The sequence below is a fragment of the Salmo trutta genome, chromosome 12, assembly GCF_901001165.1.
Source record: "Salmo trutta chromosome 12, fSalTru1.1, whole genome shotgun sequence".
NCBI classification, from domain to species: Eukaryota; Metazoa; Chordata; class Actinopteri; order Salmoniformes; family Salmonidae; genus Salmo; species Salmo trutta.
This window is the reverse complement of record NC_042968.1, coordinates 72,899,179-72,926,512: the sequence shown is the minus strand read 5'-3', so window position 1 is coordinate 72,926,512 and position 27,334 is coordinate 72,899,179. Positions and strand designations below refer to the sequence as shown.

General features: G+C 41.2%; 2 protein-coding genes across 2 annotated transcripts in view; both read right to left on the bottom strand.

Moving 5' to 3' along the window:
• The window catches only part of LOC115204123 (myosin-IIIb), a 51,262-nt gene extending 37,181 nt beyond the window's left edge, over nt 1–14,081 (bottom strand). The window contains exons 1-4 of the mRNA XM_029769452.1: nt 13,731–14,081; nt 12,168–12,233; nt 11,686–11,816; nt 3,086–3,188 (exon numbers count right to left, since the gene is read on the bottom strand). Coding sequence (XP_029625312.1) covers nt 3,086–3,188; nt 11,686–11,816; nt 12,168–12,233; nt 13,731–13,832 — 402 coding nt within the window. The 5' untranslated portion in view covers nt 13,833–14,081. The remainder of the gene's footprint in view (nt 1–3,085; nt 3,189–11,685; nt 11,817–12,167; nt 12,234–13,730) is intronic.
• A 9,845-nt stretch (nt 14,082–23,926) lies between these two features.
• Nucleotides 23,927–26,855, bottom strand: LOC115204122 (tissue factor pathway inhibitor). The gene is made up of 6 exons (XM_029769451.1): nt 26,689–26,855; nt 25,899–26,108; nt 25,478–25,642; nt 25,039–25,107; nt 24,815–24,893; nt 23,927–24,631 (listed from the first exon to the last, which is right to left on the bottom strand). Exons 1-6 carry the CDS (start codon nt 26,750–26,752, stop codon nt 24,577–24,579), a joined length of 642 nt encoding a protein of 213 aa, XP_029625311.1. The 5' UTR covers nt 26,753–26,855; the 3' UTR covers nt 23,927–24,576.
• Nucleotides 26,856–27,334: the final 479 nt, after the last annotated feature.

The window sequence follows — 27,334 nt, the reverse complement described above, 5'->3', positions numbered from 1 at the left end:
ACAAAAGGTTGCAGCAAATGTTGTGTAAATGGTGAACTCATACAGCTGTCAACTTGTCATTTTAATCCGTTTCACATTTGCTAGCTACCTTTTAGATCGAAGCCCAAATAGAATGATAAAAGATAAGATGATAGAAGCCCATCTCCTACTGTAAATAACCTGTGTGTGTGTGTAGCCAGCCAGCCAGCCAGGTAGAAAAATGGCAGAAAAATAAAAGACGGACATCAGAGTATTTTTCAGTACACCAAAACGCAAAGTAAGAACCCTAGTAGCCTAATATCTCAAAGACTAGTTGATAAAATGTTCATAAGAAAGAAATGAAATTCTAATGGGAATGTTTCACAATGATGTCATTAGGCAGAGCAGGCAACAGATGGCACACAGACAGCAGAGTTGGGGACAGATATGCAGGGACAGACTGGCAGAGACAGGGAGTCTCAGGTAAGTTTGTTGAGTCTTTAGCAACATTATGAAAGGTTCTCAATTTTTGGGCTTGTAAAATAGGAACATAATTGGAAAATGCCATGGATACCCCCACTCTCAACTCTCAAGATGATGTCATCAAGGTGTGACCACACGTCCTTCATCAGTCCATCAGTGCTACATACTCTGAAAATAAGTTGGCAAAGTAGCCTTGGATCAACAACATCCAACTCCTATTCAAACTATGTCTGAGGCATTGGCAATAAGAGGAGTGTCCCATTCTGTTCATATCATGCAAATTCCATGTCCATATTGATTTAAATTGAGGTATGAGGGCAAGCCTGAGGTGCGGTAGAAGGGACGTGTCGAAACTGGTCTAGCTGCAGTATGTCTCATACCTGCAGCAGCCAACCCAATTTCTTATTACTGTCATTTGTCTGATATACAGTGAGGGAAAAAAGTATTTGATCCCCTGCTGATTTTATACATTTGCCCAATGACAAAGAAATGATCAGTCTATAATTTTAAGGGTAGGTTTATTTGAACAGTGAGACAGAACAACAACAACAAAAAATCCAGAAAAACGCATGTCAAAAATGTTATAAAATTATTTGCATTTTAATGAGGGAAATAAGTATTTGACCCCTCTGCAAAACATGACTTAGTACTTGGTGGCAAAACCCTTGTTGGTAATCACAGAGGTCAGACGTTTCTTGTAGTTGGCCACCAGGTTTGCACACATCTCAGGTCTACAATCTTGTCCCTGACATCCTTGGAGAGCTCTTTGGTCTTGGCCATGGTGGAGAGTTTGGAATCTGATTGATTGCTTCTGTGGACAGGTGTCTTTTATACAGGTAACAAACTGAGATTAGGAGCACTCCCTTTAAGAGTGTGCTCCTAATCTCAGCATAAAAAGACACCTGGGAGCCAGAAATCTTTCTGATTGAGAGGGGATCAAATACTTATTTCCCTCATTAAAAAGCTAATCAATTTATAAAAAAATTTGCATGCGTTTTTCTGGATTTTTTTGTTGTTATTCTGCCTCTCACTGTTCAAATAAACCTACCATAAGAATTGTACAAAATCAGCATGGGTTCAAAAACTTTTCCACCTCACTGTACTTGTTTTTAAACAATAATGCAAAACACATGATTGTAATGAAACCAATGTCCTGGCTGTGACCACAATGAGGGGATTGCATCCCGAGGTAGGAATAAATGACACAGGATTTCCTGTCAGCCTTTCAACATATTTCACTCTTAGAAGAGGTTAAGTTCTCACTTCCCCCACAACTCGAACCTTCAGTTCCCTCCACAGATTTTCTATGGGATTAAGGTCTGGAGACTGGCTTGGCCACTCCAGGACCTTAATGTGCTTCTTCTTGAGCCACTCCTTTGTTGCCTTGGCCGTGTGTTTTGGGTCATTGTCATGCTGGAATACCCATCCACGACCCATTTTCAATGCCCTGGCTGAGGGAAGGAGGTTTTCACCCAAGATTTGACGGTACATGGCCCTGTCCATCGTCCCTTTGATGCGGTGAAGTTGTCCTGTCCCCTTAGCAGAAAAACACCCCCAAAGCATAATGTTTCCACCTCTATGTTTGATGGTGGGGATGGTGTTCTTGGGTTCATAGTCAGCGTTCCTCCTCCTCCAAACACGACAAGTTGAGTTGATGCCAAAGAGCTCCATTTTGGTCTCATCTGACCACAACACTTTCACCCAGTTGTCCTCTGAATCATTCAGATGTTCTTTGGCAAACTTCAGATGGGCATGTATATGTGCTTTCTTGAGCAGGGGGACCTTGCGGGCGCTGCAGGATTTCAGTCCTTCACGGTGTAGTGTGTTACCAATTGTTTTCTTGGTGACTATGGTCCCAGCTGCCTTAATATCATTGACAAGATCCTCCCGTGTAGTTCTGGGCTGATTCCTCACCGTTCTCATGATCATTGCAACTCCACGAGGTGAGATCTTGCATGGAGCCCCAGGCCAAGGGAGATTGACAGTTCTTTTGTGTTTCTTCCATTTGCGAATAATCGCACCAACTGTTGTCACCTTCTCACCAAGCTGCTTGGCGATGGTCTTGTAGCCCATTCCAGCCTTGTGTAGGTCTACAATCTTGTCCCTGACATCCTTGGAGAGCTCTTTGGTCTTGGCCATGGTGGAGAGTTTGGAATCTGATTGATTGATTGCTTCTGTGGACAGGTGTCTTTTATACATGTAACAAACTGAGATTAGGAGCACTCCCTTTAAGAGTGTGCTCCTAATCTCAGCTCGTTACATGTATAAAAGAAACCTGGGAGCCAGAAATCTTTCTGATTGAGAGGGGGTCAAATACTTATTTCCCTCAATACTATGCAAATCAATTTAAAACATTTTTGACATGCGTTTTTCTGGATTTTTTTGTTGTTATTCTGTCTCTCACTGTTCAAATAAACCTACCATTAAAATTATAGACTGATCATTTCTTTGTCAGAGGGCAAACGTACAAAATCCGCAGGGGATCAAATACTTTTTTCCCCTCACTGTAAGTCAGCATTGTTATTGGTATAATAACAGACCTATGTCTTCCCGGCAATTTCTGTTGCTCATAGTATGAGAATGACAGATCTCTTTCCTGCAATATGTTAGCATTGATGTAGGTATGCGCATGGTAGAGTCTTACCTGTAGTATCTGTTGCTCCAGCTGTGAGTTGGCTCTGCACAGCTCCATGATCTGTCTGAGCAGCAGCTTGGTGCTCTCGGTCTTCCCTGCTCCACTCTCCCCACTGTGTAACAAAGTACAGGAGACCATTGTAAATAAGTGCCAGTGTATCAGTGGTGCTATATAGTACGGCTGTAGTACAACATTGAATAAGGCCATTTTCTCAATTGCTCAAATTCAAATAGATTAAAAAAAAGCAGTGCATTGCTAGAATACACAGACTAAAGCGATAGACTTTCTGAACACTGACTGGCAGATTCATTTGGCACAGATAACACAATACAGTATCACCTCAGAATGTCGTCCGACTTTTTAATCTACCTTGTTCAGAACCATATTCCTAATTAAGCTAGGCTTCAACATGATTGTTTACAAATGTGTTCATGTTTCTAGTGACCCAGAATTAGAAGGACATTTGGCAGCCAAATTACAGGAGCTTGATGTATCTCTACCAAACTGATAAACAGTACACATGAGTGAGTACTTGAAAACCAGTGCAGGGTTTTGCATGAGCAATAGGACATGCAAATGTGCATGTGCAGCTGATAGTGTAGCCTAAATACAGTGAAGCTACTGTTGATGCCAGGATTCGCCATTCTGCCAAGAGGAGAAAGCCAAGCGTGGCCTAGGGCTATTGTTATAAGCTCTGATTGCAAATGGCATTTCACAAATAAAATATTTTAAAATCTAATTTAAATGTTTCCATGACATCAGCGCTGGTTGTTTTTCCATTATTCCATCAGTCTTCTTGACTTTCTGCATAACGTTTGAGTAAAAAAACTATAACTCTACATTCACCAACTGCAAGTTCATGTCCAAGAACAACACTCAGTTTAAAATCCTGGAAGAACTGATAAGGCTTGACGGTTGAATGCATTTCTTCCTTATCCCCAAGGAAGGTCTCGGCTCTATAGCATATTTATTGGCCAACAATGAAGCAAAAAGTAAAAAAAGAAAGTCAAAATAAAACAAAAGGTTTGAATGACACGCATTATTGTTACAGCGAATGCCTGTTAGCCTGGGGCTGATGCATTGCAGGTGTTTATACACACACACTCTCATTCAAATGCACACACATACACACACGTAAATAGTGCCATACATGCACTCAAACATACTCAGTTGGCTTTGCTTTCATGATTTTTGCTGTCCATTTTCCTTTGTCTTTCTCTTTTGTTCATTTGATGGTCGTGGGTGCATTAGGGGACAGGGGCTGTGGGGGGCAAAACTGTCAACGTAATTTAATAGACATTTTGTATATCGAACATTTTACCCCTTTTGCATTAAAATAAGAAGTGTTATTTACATCCTAACATTTGGGTATATCTACGCATTTAGGCTAGTGTTTTCTCTCCCTGTCATTGTATACTGTAGGTTATAGGGGCAGCAGGGTAGCCTAGTGGTTAGAGCATTGGGCTAGTAACCGAAAGGTTGCAAGTTTGTTCTTAACTGACTTGCCTAGTTAAATAAAAGGTTAAAAAATAATAATAATTGGGCTGGGCGATATGGCCTAAAAGTAATATAAAAAAAAATACATATCTGAGGTGTCTAAGAGATCTAAATTTCTTGTATTTCTAAAAACAAATAAAAAGAGGGCAAGATAATTCTTAACTGAATTTTCTTTATTAAAATAAAAAAATACACACACACACACACACACACACACACACACACACACACACACACACACACACACACACACGGCCTCAAGGCCTATTTGTGCAAAACAAATTAATAACACACACACCCACACGTCTATTCTATTGTTTAAGAATGTTTGACCACTAGCTGTTTGAATATGTAATTTAAATAATCATTTTTGGGAATACAACAATCAGTTGCTCAAGCGCAATGTTTTTATCATGTTGCTCCTGCTGTCAGTTGTCATGCACACCTGTCGGTCTTCGCTCATCTTCCACGATGCCAGAGAGTCTTTAAGAAGTAAGATTGGAACCATATCCTTCGCCATGTAATAGGTCAATGCATCCCTTCTCCTTCCACCTCAAACTTTTCTTATCATAAGGGATTACGTTTCCACGTCGGTGGAACTCTTACCGCCGCGGTTACAATTTGTGAAAGGCTGTCTAGGGTTGTGATTGGTGGATGACCTCTATGCACGTGTTGTCACACAATTGGGACATGATTCGACATTGGCCTGACAGAAGAGACAGTGAGATGCTGCATTTGTAAAACGTTAAAACGTTATAACAGAACCTCGATTATTGCGATACAGGCATTTTCCATATCGTGCTAAAACAAACAGCCCTAGTAGGTCGTCAATCACATTCCTTCCTTGTTGCCTAAACAATTATCAGCCACATTCAGCCCCTCCCACCGCCTGACTGGCTCATTCATCAGTGGCATCGCTGTAACCCAGAACGACTGGCCCCATTCAAACACTGCTGGGGCTGCTTGGAAGGCGTGCGCTTGGAACAACAAATGGGCAAATACTATACAACCAACAACCGCATAGATCGGTAAAAGTGCATTAGTCCTTCCATTCATGCATTCCATTCAAGTATTTAAGCCCCCCTCTTTCCAGATGGATCCACAAGCTTCTGTGGATGTAAAACCGAACATCTCACTTTCATTGTAGGGTCGATATAGTTTCAGCAAACGTTTACCAATCAACATGCCCACAGTTGCAAACTATCGGGTGTTCACCCTTCCAGTCCACAAATCATTTGCAATAACACCTGTTTCCGGCCCTGAATACCCTCATGTATCACTTTCCTAAAAAGGACACAGCTGGAGATACACATCCTGTAGATACATGTATCTGCAATACTAGAATCCATGGTCTGGTTTGCTGATGTTACTTTTCAGTCTAAAGTTGTATGTTATGCCATTTGACCTTAGAGAAAAGGGATAAAAGTGGCTTAAATGTTTAAACATTCACACGCAGGTTGCATATGTTTCAATTTCATTTAAGTGACATAGTGTTTGAAATTACAGTATTAAAATCTATACACCAACATCTAAAAAAAACAACAACAAAAAAAAAACAGAAGGTCTGTAGCCTGCAGCAGTGGAGAGCAAAGTACAGTACAACATATCCTCCACTGGAATGATTGACAGGGCTAAAGTTAAGCTCCTAAACTTCTGATAAACCCATTGAGGAGAACCTCCCTCGTGTTAAACAAGTTTACTGTAGGTTTATGCCGGGGCAGACCTTCAGTGTAAGTTTATTCCTTAGGGAGGGATCAACATTACTGTAGTGGAAACCTCTGTAACTTGATACCGGATGCTGCAGTCACATGTGATCTGACCAAGCTCCACTGCTATAGTGGTATTGTAATTAAGAGCCCCAAAACTGCTGTAAAATCATTTCCATGAGATTTTTGGGGGATAACTATAGAAATCTAGGATAACACACAGGAACCATGAGGAGAGTAGGTTATGAGAAATGCTCAGATGAGGGGATTTGCAGAGAGAGAGAGAGAGAGAGAGAGAGAGAGAGAGAGAGAGAGAGAGAGAGAGAAAGAAAGGGAGAGTAAAAAAAAATATGTTTTTCTTCCATCTGCAATAAAAGGGTGCCATATTTCACGCTAGATGAAGGTCACCAGAGGCAGATAAGGAAAAACAGTGTGTTCTCACCAGGAGGCTACACAAGACCTCTTCACTATGGCAGCATATAGCAGCAGGATAATGCTGACATGACGCAAGCCTGCAGATCTGCAGCCACAACAAACACGGACACAGCTAAGCTGTCAATGTCAGCATAAAAGAGAACCGCTAACGCTGAGCAAAGCACAACCACCTGACATTGGTGTTTGTTGCCGTTTTTCGGGAAATGTCTGGATAGTGTTCAAGACAGCTTATAAAAAACATTCACACTATCGTGCCAACCCAAACTGAACCATGCTTGTAACAACGGTTAATATAATAACTTGCTGGTTAACGTAACAAAACATTGAACAGGATGTATATCTCCAGCTGTGTCCTTTAAGGGACAGTTAGAAATTTACTGGGGTGGGAGGGCAGTCCAAAATAGGAGGGAATAGAGGGTTGATCAACTTTTTTTTGTTGCATTGGGGAGGGTTGAGTTTTTTTATTGGACACAGGGGAGGGTAGTACGTTTTTCCCCCTGGTTTTACTATATAAACATTTCTTCAATAGCTAAATGTCCTCATCTGCTTGCATGTGCCTCCACTATTAAGGTATTTTGGTACTTCCCGTATGCACTACGCTTTTCCACACGCTTACAAAACCACAGGTCAATATAGTCTACCTAATCCTGTCCTCTTTCCACCATTCAGAGACAATAGTGGTAGGTGGATCGTTTGTCCAGATCTACAATAAGCAATCATACCACAAATAAAATCATTCAAATCTGCACCAATTTTCTATATAAATCCACAAGAACATAGAGGAATAGCTGATAGGCAGTGGAGAGGCCAGGTGCGTCATTACGCATTAAAACAACAGTGAAGACATGAGAAACGCAGCTCAAAAATCTCCCCTATTGATCTTGTTTTAGATGTGGCATAAACACAACCAGTCACAATGTTTTAATCTGATTAGACTACTTAAAAAGTATCCTTTAGGCTACCTGTGCATGTTCATCCACTCTACTAATTCCAGCATCCAAACTGGTCATTTGATGAATGGAAAGAGACATCTGTTACAAACCCCAACAAGTTTAATGAAAGTGAGCTTGTCCATGCTGTTAACGCAAGTGGTAAAGTCGATATCCACGTTCATAAACACAGGGTCGCTACAGTTATTGTTATTTGAGGTTGTAATCATCATTTTTTGGGGTTAATTCAATGAGGGGAGAGGCGTGTGCAATTTTTAAGTACAAGGGGATGTTCATGTCATTTTTTTACGATTGCTTGAGTAAAAACATTTAATAATTAAAGCTGCAAGCAGCTTTTCTGGGGTTCAGATGTGTGTCCACTATGCCAACATCAGGAAAAATTGGACACATTGTCCTAGGATGAGTTATTTTTGTACTGTTTACTAAACTTGCCAAATATCAGAACACACAATCAAGCTGCTCATGCAATACAATATGCTTTTCAGTTTTTTTGGACCATTTTTAATGATGTTGACCACTTTAAACGTCTTCTCCAGGACTGCTGGACCCATCAGCACCAAATTTGGTACATATCATCTATGTATCCACATTTTTAAAGAAGAGGAATAATAAAAGCCAACAAATACAATAGCTTTTACGAGCTTCGCTGCTAAACCCCTAATAAATAACAGAGGTATCCTTTGGGTGCTATAATTCATAGTTTTTGATAAAAATATAATTTGTGTGACGTCAGAACTCCAGTCCGCCCACACCAGTCGCCGCGCAACTCCATCGTAAATCGTGGAGTTGGATTTAGTGAACTAGTTCTGCACAGAAATAAACCAGTCAGTAAGTGGGCTCCCGAGTGGCGCAGCGGTCTAAGGAACTGCATCTCAGTGCTAGAGGCGTCACTACAAACACTGTGGTTCGAATCCAGGCTGTATCACAACCGGCCATGATTCGGAGTTTAATAGGGCGACGCACAATTGGCGTCGTCCGGGTTTGGCCGGTGTAGGCTGTCATTGTAAATAACAATTTGTTCTTAACTGACTTTCCTAGTTATATATATATATATATTTTTTTGGAACACCAGCAACCATCCAGCTCAAACCCACCAGATATTTCTAATATAAAATAACTGGTAATACTGTAATAAAAACAGGTTGACATTTAAAGCATTTAAAGAATCTGCAGCATTTACTCAATGCAATCTTCGCGACAGGGGTAACATTGCCTTTAAATGGTGAATAGCCGAAAAGGGGTGACTGAATCCTGGCCTAAGTAAAGATGTGTTCTATTGCAACTTTAATTTAGAAAATTCCATTCCACTGATGTCATGAATGGTTTCATAAAAGGTTTCATGAATGCCAATCTACAATCAAGTAAAGTGTTACCCGAGTGTATGTGTGTCTACATTTCAATTTGGTTTGGTAGTTTGGTGAATCACACTTCACCAAACTGTCTCCATGTATGAATATGCAGTTAATATGCAGTTAATTTGGTGTGTGTACATTTCAATGTGTGCGTCTTTACATTCACCGGCAAATTTATTTAGGTACACCATCTAGGACTGGGTCAGACTTCCCATTGCCTCCAGAACAGCCTAATTTTTCGGGGAATTCTACAAGATGTCGGAAACATTCCACAGGGATGTTGGTCCATGCTAATGCGATGGCATTCAGTTGCTACAGATTGGACGGCGGTACATTCATGCTGTGAACAGCTCATTCCATCTCATCCCAAAGATGCTCGATTGGGTTGAGGTCTGGGGACTGCGCAGGCCACTCAAGTAAACTGAACTCGCTGTCATGTTCCAGGCAATGTTTTTCCCCTCAATTGTCCAGTGTTGGTGATCGCGTGCCCACTGGAGCCACTTCTTCTTGTTTTTAGCTGATAGGAGACAAACCCGGTGTGGTCATCTGCTGCAATAGCCCATCCGTGACAAGGATCGACAAGTTGTTCATTCCAAGATGCCATTCTGCAAATCCCTGTTGTACTACGCCGTTATTGGTCTGTTTGTGGCCAACCTCTTAGCTTGCACTATTCTTGCCATTTTCCTTCGACAAGCTGTTTTCGCTCCAGGACTTCCACCGAATGAATGTTTATTGCACAATTTTAGGCAAACCCTTGACACTGTCGTGTGTGAAAACCCCGGAGGGTGGCTGTTTCTTAGATCCTGGATCCAGCTCACCTGGAACTAACAATCATACCACACTCAGTCGCTTAGGTCACTTGTTTTGCCCCTTCTAACGCTCAATAGAACAGTAACTAACGATGCCTGTCTACATGCTTTAAATTGATTAACTTGGGTCAAACGTTTTGGGAAGCCTTTCACAAGCTATAAGCTGGGTGAATTTTGGCCCATTCCTCCTGACAGAGCTGGTGTAACTGAGTCAGGTTTGTAGGCCTCCTTGCTCGCACACACTTTTTCAGTTCTGCCCACAAATTTTCTATAGGATTGAGGTCAGGGCTTTGTGATGGCCACTCCAATACCTTGACTTTGTTGTCCTTAAGCCATTTTGCCACAACTTTGGAAGACCCATTTGCGACCAAGCTTTAACTTCCTGACTGATGTCTTGAGATGTTGCTTCAATATATCCACACAATTTTCCTTCATGTTGCCATCTATTTTGTGTAGTGCACCAGTCCCTCCTGCAGCAAAGCACCCCTACAACATGATACTGCCACCCCCGTGCTTCACAGTTGGGATGGTTTTCTTCAGCTTGCAAGCCTCCCCCTTTTCCTCCAAACGATGGTCATTATGGCCAAACAGTTCTATTTTTGTTTCATCAGACCAGAGGACATTTCTCCAAAAAGTTAAATTTTTGTCCCCATGTGCAGTTGCAAACCATAGTCTGGCTTTTTTATGGCGGTTTTGGAGCAGTGGCGTCTTCCTTGCTGAGCGGTCTTTCAGGTTATGTCGATATATGACTCGTTTTACTGTGGATATAGATACTTTTGTATCTGCTTCCTCCAGCATCTTCACAAGGTCCTTTGCTGTTGTTCTGGGATTGATTTGCACTTTTCGCACCAAAGGACGTTCATCTCTAGGAGACAGAACGCGTCTCCTTCCTGAGCGGTATGACGGCAGCATGGTCCCATGGTGTTTATACTTGCATACTATTGTTTGTACAGATGAACGTGGTACCTTCAGGCGTTTGGAAATTGCTCCCAAGGATGAACCAGACTTGTGGAGGTCCACAATTTTATTTCTGAGGTCTTGGCTGATTTCTTTTGATTTTCCCATGATGTCAAGCAAAGAGGCACAGAGTTTGAAGGTAGGCTTGAAATACATCCACAGGTACACCTCCAATTGACTCAAATGATGTCAATTAGCCTATCAGAAGCTTCTAAAGCCATGCCATCCTTTTCTGGAATTTTCCAAGCTGTTTAAAAGGCACAGTCAACTTAGTGTTTGTAAACTTCTGACCCACTGGAATTGTGATAGATTATTTCACTTATAATTCACTGTGTCTGTAAACAATTGTTGGGAAAATGACTTGTGTCATGCACAAAGTAGATGTCCTAACCGACTTGCCAAAACTATAGTTTGTTAACAAGAAATTTGTGGAGTGGTTGAAAAACAAGTTTTAATGACTCCAACCTAAGTGTATGTAAACTTCCGACTTCAACTGTATGCGCATCAAATTGAGAAAAGTAGTACATAAAAACATTGATTTTGGTATGTTATTACATGATTGGTTGAAATTATTACATTATTCCTCCAAAAAGTTGTTACTCACTAGTTAATTTAATAATTACAGGTTAATAGCGGAACATTTTATTACATTAACCAGCAAGTTATTACATTAACCGGTTTTATTACGTACAAAATCAAAAAGTTATTACAAATAGAAAAGTTATTACATTAACCGGTATATTACATTAACCGTTGTTACAGTGCTGGCTTGGATACTTTCTGTTCATTGTCCTTTACAACATGTTTCCAGCAACTATTATAGTGGATATGTGACCAGGCTAGTCCAACACAGCTTGGCTCAGTAATGTAAAATAAGTACTAGACTCTTAATAATGGACTCACCTGATAACAATGCATTGGTTTCGGGGTCCCGTGGCTAACCTTCCCATCATGGACTGGTAGGCCCTGTCTGCCACAGCGAATATATGAGGAGGTAGCTTGCTCTTCTCATGGTACTTATACCTCTCTGACACCTGCACAGATACAAGGAGGAACATCTTTAAAGCCATTGTCTACAAATAGTTTAGATTTTTTTTAAAGATTACTGGTCAGTTATGTCACCTAAGATAACAAAGGCAAGCATAAGTGCTAAAGCCTCAATATTATGGGAGCTATTCAAAAGTCCCAAAAACAATGGCACGTTCAGTGTCTAGTCCTATTCCAAGAAAATAACTTATCTTCTGGGTTGAAGTGCCTTTATTAATTGCAATATGCCAACTTTAATGTTTTCCAGGTTATAGTGAGTCACAGGATAGTTAGGGCAGCTTTTAGGAGAAAGTCTGCCAGCACAGCTGAATGCTTATTGGTCTTGTGGGAGTACTTACCTCTTTCACATAGAGAGGGAGGTATTTAAATGGATTTATGGCCACCAAGATGTCCCCAATGTAGGTCTTGTAGAGAAAGGCGGTAGGAGAGAAAGAGAGAGCGTTTATTAGGTTACTGGCCCAACACTTTAACCGCTAGGCTACCTGCCGCCCAATTAATGTGTACTGTACTTTCAAAGACACACCACTCCAGTGTCACTGCATAGAGTCAATGTCACCGACTCTACACACATACACACTTCCACACACGCTGCAGCTACTGTCTATTATCGATCCTGTTGCCTAGTCACTTCACCCCTACCTACAGTATATGTACATATCTAGAACCTTGTTTTTCATGGTCAGTGTTTTAGGTGCCTTTTGGCAAACTTGGTGGTTCCAAACTTCCTCCATTTAAGAATGATGGATGCCACTTTGTTCTTGGGGACCTTCAGTGCTGCAGAAATGTTTTGGTACCCTTCCCCAGATCTGTGCCTCGACACAATCCTGTCTTGGAGCTCTATGGACAATTCCTTCGACCTCATGGCTTGGTTTTTGTTCTGACATGCACTGTCAACTGTGGGAAGTTATATAGACAGGTGTGTGCCTTTCCAAATCCTGTCCAATCAATTGAATTGACCACAGGTGGACTCCAATGAAGTGTTAGAATCATTTCAAGGATGGTCAATGGAAACAGGATGCACCGGAGCTCAATTTCAAGTCTCACAGCAAATAAGGTATTTCTGTTTTTTATACATTTGCAAAAATGTAAAAAAAAAAACTGTTGTTTTTGCTTTGCCATTATGGGGTAGTGTGTGTAGATTGATGAGGCAAATCTTTTATTTCATCCATTTTGGAATAAGGCTGTAACTTAACAAAATTTGTAAAAAAGTCAAGGGGTCTGCTTTCCAAATATCTCATTGCGTATTTATTCCTTGTGTTACTATCATTCTTTTTTATTATTATTATTATTATTATTTTATTTGATGTATTCTGCATTGTTGGGAAGGGCCTAAGTAAGCATTTCACTGTTAGTCTACACTTGTTGTTGACGAAGCATCTGACAATTACAATTTCATTTGACAAAGGTTTTGTTCTGGCAGCCAACAATGGCATGAATTAAAATGACATGTTGATATATGACTGATATTTGTGTTGTTCATAGATCCCAACCCTTCAACATTGTTGAGTTTTTGTTTACACAAAACTTGGGGGGCCAAATAAAACCACTCCCGAGGGAATCAGTTACGAAACCCTGCCCTAACCCCTAGCACTAACGTTAGCCCTGCTAGCTAACGTTAGCTACAACAAATTGGAATTTGTAACATATCATTCTTCCTTTTTGCAAATTCGTAACATATCGTACGAATTGAAATTCGTAACGTATCATACAAATTGTAATTCGTAACATATCATACGAAGTGGATGATGGACATCCACAAGTTAATACCATGCGAAACGTAACATATCATACTAAATGAATTGTATCGGATTTGCGTACAGAACAATAGGACTTTGCTCTGAAACCACGTTGCTTTTCCCAAAACAGTCACATGCACATTTCAAGTCTGAACTTATACTTACATAGATGCGATCTTGTTTGAACCGTTGACTCAGGGATTCCAACAAACTTTGTTCATCCAAATCTGACAAGGCTGCCAAATCTTCGTGGAAGAGCCCCTCCATTTCTTTCTAAATCGTATTTATTCGATAAACTCGGATGCAATATTATATGTAACGTTACTGGACTATACTGAAGCTTGATAAAAACAAATTAATTTCCCTTGGTTTTCTGACATTAAAATCCAACATATGCGCCTAACGACAGCGGTGTTATGTCGTAAAAAGGCTACTGTGACAGCAGTGCACACAGCGTAACTGAGCTTAGTTACTCTACTCCTAGGGGAGTACTGACGTTAAAAGGCGTGCAAAGCAAGGGTTCCCTCTCTTTTGTTGCTATACGGTATCCTTGGGACGTTCAACCCTGACGTCACCCCGTTGAAATTGACATTTAGAACGGTTAAAGGAAAACTCCCCAAAACGATATTTTAGTATTTGTTTCATTCGTCTATTGTTGATATAGTCCAGTAATATTTATATTTTAAATGTACAGACTAGCAGAGTTGGGGAGTAACAGATTACATGTAATGTGTTACACGTACGGGATTACAAAAAAACGAACTATAATCTGTTAAAATACCAGCAAAAAATATTGTAATCAGATTACAGATACTTCGAGGATTACTTTTAAATTCAGAAAGATTAAAATAAAACGGATTACAAAGAGAAACCCAGCCATGAGTTGCCCAGCAATGTAACATCCATATATGGCTAGCTATGTAAACTTTAACATTGATTTATCCTAAAATAGATGTGCTCAATTGGTAACATACATTTTTGTCTTCTTCTAATGCATTTAAAGGGGAAAGTAATCTAAAAGTAACTGAATTTAATCAGAGTTTGAGCAGTGAGTTTGGGTAATCCAAAAGTTACATTACTGATTACTATTTTGGACAGGTAACTAGTAACGGTAACGGATTACATTTAGAAAGTAACCTACCCAACCCTGCAGACTACCAAATACAGCACAATTTCAAATCGTTTCTGAGCAGTCAAATTCCACAAACACAAACTGCACTATTTTGCTTGCCCAATAGGTGGCAGTATAATATGATGTTGAGCTGCTGCATCAACATGTGCAGTCGAGTAAACTGTTGCTATGCTCTCAACAAGGCTAGATACAGGGGTGGGAGGTGGAGAGCAGAATGAAGGTTTTTGGCTGCATCAAAGTCATTATTTATCCCCATCTTTGGTCAAATCGAACTACCAAACTATTTGTAGTAGTCAAGCACAAGCAAAAATGAAATAATGAGCAACCAGTTACTGCAACTGAACATGACAATGAGGAGGGTGAGGATGAGTAAGCTAGTGTACCCGCACACACAAATGAGGGACAATTTAGCAAAAAGAGAAAGGTACGGCTGTTGAAAGATGAAAATTGAATGTTTCAAGAAAAATGGACAACATAATTTCTTTGTACTTAATGGCACAAATCCACTTTATTTAATTTGCAAGAAGATGTGTGCTGGTTTTAAAAGGGGCAATGCCATTTCAACACCACACATGCAATGAGAAATAAACACATGGCAGTAACCTACGAAAAAATTACATTCAGCAACTTACTGCTTTGCTGAAAGCACAGCAGCAGTTGAACAGAACAACTTCTGCTGCAGAGAAATCGACAGAGGCAACATATGAGATTACGTGGATTACGGATGCAGACAGTGAAAAAGTGTTTTTTGTATTCATCAGAAATAATTTATGCTTATTTCAGTAACAAAGATGCAATTCTAAAACAAATTAAAGGACTGCAACTGTCGGACACAACCATAATAAGAAGGGTTGAAGAAATAGGAAAGTACATCGGTAAGGATCTAAACGAGGATATATCAGCGGCTCCGTGTTTCAGAATAGCATTGGATGAAAGCACAGATGTTTGTGACATCGCTCAGTTATGCATATGGGTCCGGTTCCCGAAAGATTAATCTAATTGGTAAGAACTGTTGTGCTTACTACCACTGCAAGAGTTAAACAAGAGGAGAAGATATGTTGAATGCACTTTAGACATTTATGGATGAGAACAATCTGAACAGGTCAAAGCTCGCATGTGTGTGCACTGATGGCGCCCCAAACATGCCTGGGAAAGAGAAGGGACTTGTCGGGCTGATGAGAAAGAGAGAAGGGATCCCCAACTTCGCTGTGTTTCATTGCATCATACATCAGGAGGGACTCTTGGCAAAACTCAAGAACAGTGAGTTGAAGAATGTGATGCAACTGCTTGTACAAGTGGTCAACTGTATTGTTTCAAGAGCACTGAATCATCGGCAGTTTTGTGAACTGCTGCAGGAGTATGAGACAAAATACAGTGACTTGGTGATGCACAACGAGGTGAGATGGTTATCTTGTGGCAGAGTACTTAGGGTGGTTTTTGAGTCTCCTCCCCCAAACTCACAAATCCCTCTCAACCAAGAGGAGAGAAGAGCCAGACTTGGAGAATCCTGAGTGGATAATAAAGCTGGCCACGTTGACTGACATCAATTGCCATCTGAATACACTGAATCTCCAGCACCAAGGGAAAGAAAAAAGTCAGGTAACTAGCGGTGGAATTGGGAGAGCGAGCGAAATTATAAAAAAATGCAAAAATATGTTTTAGAATATAATGTGGAATATAAGATTTTACACTTCTGGAACATGGCCCCTGACACAGAGTGCCCAGCTCTGAAGCAGTGTGTGCAAAAGGTGAGCACATACACTTGTGAATCAACATTTTCAACCATGAACTCTGTGAAGAGAAAACAGAGGAACAGACTGACCAATGCACATCTGGACTGCATTACAAGGATTGCCATGAAAAAGTACAAGAATTGCATGAGAGTCAAGGAGCAGCAGGTACACTTCCGCTCATCAAACTATTAAGTATGTTGTTCTTACATAGTGATGTTTATAACACATGATTAGGCCTATATGTTTATGGGAAGAATCAAGGAGCAGCAGGTACACTTCCACTCATCAGGCTATTTAGCAGGACTGCTCTTCAATAGGGGTGTTTATACGAGGCAGCATTTCTGGTTGGCGGAGACTAACGTGGGGAGACTTAAAACCGTCCTACCTCATGTCTACCAACACATCTCCTGCGCCACTAGGGGCGCTAAAACTAGACCACTTTTATTCTACCCATAGAAATCCATTCAAGGTCCTCCCTTTGGCAAATCTGACCATGACTCCATTCTCCTGCTTCCAGTTTACAAAAAAAGCTCAAACAGGAAGTACCAGTAATGTGCTCAATATGGAAGTGATCGGATGAAGCAGACCAGAGGCTACAAGACTGTTTTGCTAGTACAGACTGGGATATGTTCCGGGATTCACCCGATAGCATTGAGGAGTTTACCACAGCAGTCACACGCTTCATCAATACGTGCATAGATGATGTCATCCTCACAACGTATCCAAACCAAAAAACATGGATTACAGGCATTATCCGCTCTTTGCTAAAAGCTAGAGCTACCACTTACAAGGAATGGGACATGGACATGGATGCATACAAGAACGCTACGACCTCCGGCGAGACATCAAACATGCAAAAGGACAATATAAGAGGAAGGTGGAATCCTATTACACCGGCTCCAGCGCTTGTCGTATGTGGCAGGGCTTGCAGAAGAAAACGGATTACAAAGAGAAACCCAGCCATGAGTTGCCCAGCAATGCAGAACTCCCAAACGAAATGTCTTATATGCTCGCTTCAAGGAATATTGCGTGAAAGCCCCTGTTTTTCCGGGTGACTGTGTGATCTCGCTCTCCGTGGCCAATGTGAATAAAATGTAAAAAAAAGTTAACAATCACAGACAGAATACCAGGGCGCGTTCTCAAAACATGCACAGACCAGCTAGTAAGTGTCTTCACAAACATTTTCAATCTATCCTTATCCCAGTCTGTAATCCCAACATGTTTCAAACTGACCACCATTGTCCCTATTCCGAAGAATTTCAAGGTAACCTGCCTAAATGACTATCGCCTTGTAGCACTCACATCTGTAATTATGAACTGCTTTGAAAGGCCGGTCATGACACACATCAACACAATCCCAGATACCATAGACCCACTCCACTTCGCATACCGCCCCAACAGATCCACAGATGACGCAATCTCAACTGGACTTCATACTGCCCTCTCCCATGTGAACAAGAGGAGAAATAACTATGTGAGAATGCTGTTCATAAACTACAGCTCAGCATTCAACACTATAATCCCCTCCAAGCTCATCACCAAGCTGGGGACCCTGGGACTGAACCCCTCCCTCTGCAACTGGATCCTGAACTTCCTGACGAGTCGGCCCCAAGTGGTGAGGGTAGGCAACAACACCTCTGCCACGCTGACCCTCAACACAGGGCCCCTCAGGTGTGTGTGCTTTGTCTCCTCCTGTACTCCATGTTCACTCACGACTGTGGCCATGCACGACTCCAACACCATCATCAAGTTTGCTGACAACACGACGGTGGTAGGCCTGATCACCTACGGCGATGAGTCAGCCTACAGGGAGGAGGTCAAAGGTTTAGCAGTGGTAGACAACAACCTCTTCCTCAACCTCAGAAAGACCAAGGAGCTGATCCTGGACTATAGGAGAAAGAGAGGAGAGTACGCCCCATCCACATCAACGGGCTGTTGTGGAGCGGGTCAAGAGCTTCAAGTTCCTTGGTGTCCATGTCACTAAGGACTTAACATGGTCCACACGCACCTGCACAGTCGTGAAGAGGGCACAGCAGCGCCTCTTCCCACTCAGTAGGCTGAAAAGATTTGGCATGGAAAGCCATAGACTGTTCACTCTGCTTCCGTCCAGCAAAGGGTACCAGAGCATCAGCTCTCGGAACAACAGGCTCCGAGACAGCTTCTACCCCCAAGCCATAACACTGCTAAATAGTAAATGAATGGTACCCAAACTATCTGCACTGATTATATCTTGCACTGACCCTACGCACACTCACTAGACAAACCATAAACACACCACACTACATTTACACTCCTACACACATTCACATACAGTTGAAGTCGGAAGTTTACATACACTTAGGTTGGAGTCATTAAAACTCGTTTTTCAACCACTCCACAAATTTCTTGTTAATAAACTATAGTTTTGGCAAGTCGGTTATTAAATCTACTTTCTGCATGACACAAGTCATTTTAACAATTGTTTACAGACAATTTATTTCACTTATAATTCACTGTATCACAATTCCAGTGGGCCACAAGTTTACATACACTAAGTTGACTGTGCCTTTAAACAGATTGGAAAATTCCAGGAAATGATGTCATGGCTTTAGAAGCTTCTGATAGGCTAATTGACATCATTTGAGTCAATTGGAGGTGTACCTGTGGATGTATTTCAAGGCCTACCTTCAAACTCAGTGCCTCTTTGCTTGACATCATGGGAAAATCAAAAGAAATCAGCCAAGACCTCAGAAATAAAATTGTAGACCTCCACAAGTCTGGTTCATCCTTGGGAGCAATTTCCAAACGCCTGAAGGTACCACGTTCATCTGTACAAATAATAGTACGCAAGTATAAACACCATGAGACCACGCAGCCGTCATACCACTCAGGAAGGAGACGCGTTCCGTCTCCTAGAGATGAATGTACTTTGGTGCGAAAAGTGCAAATCAATCCCAGAACAACAGCAAATGACCTTCTGTAGATGCTGGAGGAAACAGGTACAAAAGTATCTATATCCACAGTAAAACGAGTTCTATATCTACATAACCTGAAAGGCCGCTCAGCAAGGAAGAAGCCACTGCTCCAAAACCGCCATAAAAAAAGCCAGACTACGGTTTGCAACTGCACATGGGGACAAAGATCGTACTTTTTGGAGAAATGTCCTCTGGTCTGATGAAAAAAAAAATAGAACTGTTTGGCCATAATGACCATCATTATGTTTGGAGGAAAAAGGGGGAGGCTTGCAAGTCGAAGGACACTATCCCAACCGTGAAGCACGGGGTGGCAGCATCATGTTGTGGGGGTGCTTTGCTGTAGGAGGGGCTGGTGCACTTCACAAATAGATGGTATCATGAGGAAAGAAAATTATGTGGATATATTGAAGCAACATCTCAAGACATCAGTCAGGAAGTTAAAGCTTGGTTGCAAATGGGTCTTCCAAATGGACAATGACTCCAAGCATACTTCCAAAGTTGTGGCAAAATGGCTTAAGGACAACAAAGTCAAGGTATTGGAGTGGCCATCACAAAGCCCTGACCTCAATCCTATGGAAAATTTGTGGGCAGAACTGAAAAAGTGTGTGCGAGCAAGGAGGCCTACAAACCTGACTCAGTTACACCAGCTCTGTCTGAGGAATGGGCCAAAATTCCCCCAACTTATTGTGGGAAGCTTGTGGAAGGCTACTCGAAATGTTTGACCCAAGTTAAACAATTTAAAGGCAATGCTACCAAATACTAATTGAGTGTATGTAAACTTCTGACCCACTGGGAATGTGATGAAAGAAATAAATCATTCTCTCTACTATTATTCTGACATTTCCCTATTCTTAAAATAAAGTGGTGATCCTAACTGACCTAAGACAGGGAATGTTTACTTGGATTAAATGTCAGGAATTGTGAAAATACTGAGTTTAAATGTATTTGGCAAAAGTGTATGTAAACCTCCGACTTCAATTGTACATTACATACGCACGCACACACACACGCAGACCGATACAACACAAACACACGCACTTTTACAATCATAATTTGCAGCTGCTACTCTGTTCTTTGTTTTACTATTATTATTATTATTATTATCTAACCCGATGCCTATATATAGGATATCACGCTGCTTACTTAGCGAGTTCCACTTCGGCCTATACCTGACGCGAACTCTGCCCTACAAACACACGTGATCGCCCTCCTCAAGCGGTTTAGCCGATCGCGCCACCTCAAAAGCTAGCTAATGAGACGACGCATGTGGGACACCTCAGGCTGAGGAGCACGTTTCACACATCTCCATGTGCTATACCTAGTCACTTTGCCCTGCCTTCATGTATCAGTGGAGGCTGCTGCAAATGGGATGGCATCAAACACATGGAAACCATGTGTTTTATGTATTTGATACAATTCCACTTATTTCAGGGTAAAATCTACACCAGTTGTCACGTCCTGACCAGCAGGTGGAGTAGGTGTATAAGGGTTGGTCAGGGCGTGGCAGAAGAAGTTGGGTTTTCTTTGTTCTGTCTAGGTTGGGTGTTTCTATGTAGAGGTAATTGGGGTGGACTTCCAATTGAAGGCAGCTGTGTGGTGTTGCCTTTGATTGGAAGTCCTATATTAGTTGGGTGTGTTTGTCTGTGTGTTTGCGGGGAATTGTGGTGAGCACTGCTTTTTTTGGTTTAGCCTGCTACACTGTCGTATCGTGAGTACTGTTTATTGTTTTTCCCAGTGGATACTTTACTTGTTTTGTTAATTAAAGAAACATGAGTGTCCACACTTCTGCTGCGCCTTGGTCCTCCTTTCAAATCCACGATAGATACTGTGACAGAATTCCCCACCAACTAAGGACCAAGCAGCGGAAGAAGGCTGGCGAGGACTGGGAGACACGACGGGTAAGGGAGACCGAGAGGCACCCCCAATAATTTTTTAGGGGGGGCACAAGGGCTGTTTGACGGGGCAGGAGCTGCCCGCCAGTCAACAGTCGCCAGAGCTGCCCGCCAGTCAACAGTCGCCAGAGCTGCCCGCCAGTCAACAGTCGCCAGAGCTGCCCGCCAGTCAACAGTCGCCAGAGCTGCCAGACCGCCCTGAACTGCCGGAGTGGCCAGACCGCCCTGAACTGCCGGACCGCCCCGACTGCCGGACCGCCCCAACTGCCGGACCGCCCCGAGCCGCCGGACCGCCCGAGCCGCCAGACCGCCCCGAGCCGCCAGACTGCCCCGACTGCCTGGAACGGCCAGAACCTGAGCCGCCTCCAACATAGGTGGGTTGGGGAGGGGGGGTGTAGCACAGTGCCGTCGTTGACGGCAGCCACCCTCCCTTCCCTCCCTGTAGTTAGGGGGAAATTTTCAGGTTGTTTTGGGTGTTTTGTGTTTTTTCTTTTGAAGGTGCATTCGGGGTCTGCACCTTTAGGGGGGGGTAATGTCACGTCCTGACCAGCAGGTGGAGTAGGTGTATAAGGGTTGGTCAGGGCGTGGCAGAAGAAGTTGGGTTTTCTTTGTTCTGTCTAGGTTGGGTGTTTCTATGTAGAGGTAATTGGGGTGGACTTCCAATTGAAGGCAGCTGTGTGGTGTTGCCTTTGATTGGAAGTCCTATATTAGTTGGGTGTGTTTGTCTGTGTGTTTGCGGGGAATTGTGGTGAGCACTGCTTTTTTTGGTTTAGCCTGCTACACTGTCGTATCGTGAGTACTACTGTTCATTGTTTTGTTTATTGTTTTTCCCAGTGGATACTTTACTTGTTTTGTTAATTAAAGAAACATGAGTGTCCACACTTCTGCTGCGCCTTGGTCCTCCTTTCAAATCCACGATAGATACTGTGACACCAGTTGGATTCGGTGCATGTGACAAATAAAATAGGATTTGATTTGACATTTTATGTGCTGTATTTGGAGTGTATTTAAAAAAAAATTAAAAACATATTAGCAGACAACTACTTTGCGGTTAAGTTGGTGGCTCTCGGTGCATTCGGAAAGTATTCAGACGCCTTGCCTTTTTCCACATTTTGTTACGTTACAGCCTTATTAAAAAATGTATTATTTATTTTCCTCATCAATCTACATAAAGAAAGTCGCACACTGTATAATCTTTGATTATACATGGAGTGTGCGACTTTCTTTATTTTGATAGTTTTGTCACGTTTGTCGTCCTCGTCTTCCGACGATAGTGCGAAATCGTCATCAGAAAATGTGGACCAATATGCAGCACAGTCAATACCTTTAAAAATAAGACAAGGACAAATGTTCATAAATCAAATTCTATTCTTTGTGTGAAATACAAAATAAATTCTATAAAATAAGAGCAAAGTTATGGACAACACAGGTATCTTTTGGTTATCACTACGGCAACAGCTTCCAGGAACGACACAATATTTACATCTTACAGTTATTCAGAAAATAAGCAAAAGGAATAAAACAACAATTTTGATTTATTAACTTTCCAAAATGAATACAAAATAACAAACCAAGAGAACGAACAACTAAACAGTCTGGCAAAGCCTAGGGCTGAACACAGAACAATCACCCACAAAACACAAACACACCCTCATTTATGAGACTCTCAATCAAAGGCAGATAGACAACACCTGCCTTCAACTGAGAGCCCCAATCAACCAAACATAGAAACACACACACTAGATTCCACATAGAACTACCTAGACATAAACCAAAACCCGGACATACTAAATCAAACACCCTTTACACAAACACACCACCCCGAACCACATAAAACAAATACCCTCTGTCACGCCCTGACCAAACTACAAAACAATTAACCTTATATACTGGCCAGGACGTGACAAGTTTATTCGAAGTTAGTCAGCACCTCCACACAAACTATTATTCTGGGTGTGCGCCAGCTCATGTTTTCTTACCTCATCAATCTACACACAATACCCCATAATGACAAAGCAAAATGATCCATGATCTTCATGCATCAGTCATATTCATGAAAATCCTAAGCATAAAATAATTTAATCATTATATGAAAATAGGGGGACGTGAAAGGGAGGTTTCAAGTGACTTCTTTTTTACTTTTCTATTTATTTGAGAATTACTCAAATGCAGTCAGGGTACTGTATTGGCCATAGAGTTAACATGTTCGAATATCTGGATATCTTTCCAGATTATTTCTCATAACTAAATGATAATCATGTATGACCAAAGCCACTTATAGCATTATATAACAACATATAAAATCTCTACCCTATAGTATAACTGAATATCATCTCCATATTGTACATATGTACATACTAATTGCCATTGTGAACAGATGTCACTAAGGACAAAGCAGTGAAATTGTCTACTGAGGTATGGATGGAATCTTAAAGCCTTTAAGCTGGGGAATATTGTCAGTGTTTGTATATTTAGAGACCTAAAGTACATTTGAAATGTAATCCATCTATAATGTGCCAGGGATTTTTGGGAGATCAAAGTGGTATTTTTTTTATATATATTTCACAGAGCAAAACAAACAGTTGACTTTTTCATATCAGTTTACTTTTCCATGTGCTTGGACAACTTGGAAGGAAAAGACCATACCAAATTCTGAAAATGCATTTATTTTCACGTTTGTACAATAAAGAACAAATGCAAACATTCATATCCAAATTTTAAAACATAAATCCTTTCAACAATCTATTGAATTGTTTGTAAGAGACTTATTTGAAAAATAATTAACTTAAAACCAGTGGCGGATAGTGGGAGGAGCTATAGGAGGACGGGCTCATTGTAATGGCTGGAATGAAATAAATGGAACGGTATCAAACATATGGCAATCACACTTGACTCCGTTCCATTTATTTAATTCCAATCCTTACAATGAGCCCATCCTCCTATAGCTCATCACACCAGCCCCCACTGCTTAAAACATGGCATTGGAATTTGAACATGAATAAGTGTTTAGGTTTCTTGAAAAAGAGAGTTGATCAGTTTATAAGTCTGAGACCAGTTTGAGGGTTGATGAGATCAGTCCTTGTTACAAAATTCAACATACAATAGTGCAGGCATTATTTACAGTTTGGTTAATGCTCATCACCTGCTATCTTTGTCAACATCCCACAGTTTGTAAACCAAAAATATATAGATAAGGCATGGGATACATTTTCCTTTTTTATTCAACCAAAATAGAGTACAACATTTAAAACATAACACATTTAAACAAAATCCAAAACAAGGGTGTAGGGTGATGCATCTCTACTTCATCTCAAGAGTTGGTACCTGCTCACTCCCTTTTCTTGATTTCTCTTTCCTGTGAAGTAAAAAAATATGTTCAAATCTCAGTGTAATCAAATCTTAAATCTGAATCTATAATTTCCAGAGGTAACATACTTATTGATATTACCACGAAATTCAAAGATGGGTTCCCACCCCTTTCCTTCATTTTTTTTACTGTATTGACTTTGTAAGAGTACATTGCTGCACCTTTGCTTACCTTTGGACAACAAAAAGAACAATAGCAGAGATCACCGCCACTGCGAACACAATTCCTCCTAAAATACCCACAATCAGTCCTGAGACAAACACAACAAAGACAGTTAGGATTAAGAACCAAAAATACAAAAGCAACTCTTTCATAACGACAATATAGCTCAATTACAAATATTATCATCAAGATATTAGCTCATTTCTTATCTGTACACAAAGGTATTGATGTACCTGCATTAGTGGAACTCTCATCTGGGTTGGGTCCTGGTTCCATTGCACCAGCAAACCTTCCTGCTTTGGCTGCAGAAGAATAATATCTCACATGAACGGGACGAACAAGCATAATACAGACAGAGTTGCAATGACGTGGTGGAGGAAGGACCTCTAATGGACTAAGAACAGTCCGAACAGTTAAAGTCAGGTGAGTGTCTGTTGTAAAGGAGAATTGCACCTCAATGATTAAAATGCACTTCAATGTCTACAAACAATTTTCATACAGAAACAAGCCTTTACACATGGCAATAGAGTGAAATATAGAAATGTGTAGGTTCATTATATTGAATATGATGGGTTGTTGATTTTTGAGTGCATATTGAGGTATATTGTCATTACCTCAAACAGAGGAAGAGATGAGAAATAGTGGCATCCCAACAATAAATAGTAAACTGACCCATGCATGTCTGCAGACACTGCTCTCGGGTCTCGAAGCGGTTGCCATTGCCCTGACAGCCGCTGTAGTGGAAGACACGACAGTTCCCCTCTTCTGCATTGTAGTAGTGCATCAGCAACATAGCAAAACAACTACCATGGTCCACTGGGAGGCCACACACTCCATCTGAGAGAGCAGAGAGAATAGATGAGGAATATGAATTGGTTTGACAAACTTCTATGATGGATGGATCATTTTGAGAGAGGTTAGTGTAGCATAATAATCAGATTATAGGATTGCTGTGTATGTTGTCTGTTTGCTTATTATGTGGTTTTGTCAATATCTTATCTTTTATGTTCATGAATCCTCTTTGAATCTACGCCTAACAAAATGGCCGCCATACAGCAGCCGCTCTCCCTCCCCACCCTCTGTAGCAGCCTACCTGCAGCTGGGTAGAGCTCGTCAAACTTGTCAGAGCAGGCCTCCATACACTGCCTGTCTGTGTTGAAGCGGTTCTCATTCCCTTCCAGTCCTTTGTAGAAGAATGGAAAACAGGCGCCTTTTCCCTCATTGTAGTAATACTGCAGTTGTTTGTCGTCTTCCTTTCCCCCCACTGCCTTCCCCTCGTCCATCTTACTACTGCAAAACGGCTCTGACAGAAGATGGCCACTTGTCAGTCACAGAGTAGTTACAGTACATGTTCTCTTGCCAGTTTGGACAGAGTTCTTCAATAGCAAAAATACAGTTTCTATTAATGATTTGCAAGTACATTCTAAATCTAATTTGAACCATCTCAGCTGTCTGATTTCTTTTTTATTTCTGAGTCTGACACACCTGTGCTTGAAAAGCAAGGTTTTTCCATTCCTAGCATCTTAGCATCATCTTCACACTTCTCTCAACATTTTCTCAATATTCATCACAATGTTATTGAGAAATGATCCCACTCACAAATGTAACTTCAGCCTTACATTGGATGGGTTACATAATTCATTCATATTTCATTCATTTCAGAGAAAAAATACAACATTATTTACAATACTAGTCTTAGTAACCATGTTTGCCTTACTTTGATTTTGCTTTGATATAACTGGACATAAAGGAATTATGACAAAGTAGGAGCTCAGTGATCTGGTTACAGTAGCACACATACTATAGTTAAAGCAGTTAAAGCAAAGCGATTAACAAGGGTTCGTTGAGAAAATGCAGAATGTTAAGAAATAGAATATACTCACTCATGGACGAAGCTATAGGAAGCATAACTCCAAGTAAAAAGACATGTAAGAGTGGATTTGCCATCGTTTTGACGCTGGTAGGCCAAGACTGTAGATTTCCCCCAGCAGAAAGATGTCAAGTTTCTTTTCAAATCCTGTTCTATGAGCTTCTGTCCACAGGCAGGGAACGTCCTTTGGACCCCTTATCAACAAGTAGGTTTTTATTACCTAGGAGTGTCTCGCTGTCGGTCACAGACCCCATGGTTTCAGTCATAAAACATGGAAATGACTGGCAGTATCTTGGCAACACTTTTTCAGTGTTCATGTTTTTATTGTAGTTGAATAGTCAAGCATTTCACAAACAGAAATTGAGAAACAAAGCAAGCCTATCCCCAACTACAAGACCTTATGGTAACCTTTCTTGTATTTTCAAATAAATATTGTCCACTTTTAAAATGTAATGTCCTGTGCAGTGGTTACACTGAGCTGGAGCAACCCAGAGCCGAGCTCCTGGACCTTGGCTCAAAAAGCAGGATAGAAAGTAGGATAAAAGTACTAACCCTAACCATACAATGGGAATACATTGTACTTACAGCAGTAACCCTAACCATAGCCGTAACCCTTACCCCAACCCTTTTTTCATGTCCAGATCCCTAGCCTCAACCAT

What these genes read in the sequence shown, in the direction of transcription:
- LOC115204122 (XM_029769451.1), bottom strand. Translation starts at nt 26,752, where the DNA reads ATGGCAAATCCACTCTTACATGTCTTTTTACTTGGAGTTATGCTTCCT. An exon ending in TCCTATAGCTTCGTCCATGA is followed by an intron (nt 26,109 to 26,688) that starts GTGAGTATATTC and finishes ATCTTCTGTCAG; the next exon opens with AGCCGTTTTGCAGTAGTAAG. An exon ending in GTGTCTGCAGACATGCATGG is followed by an intron (nt 25,108 to 25,477) that starts GTCAGTTTACTA and finishes ATTCTTCTGCAG; the next exon opens with CCAAAGCAGGAAGGTTTGCT.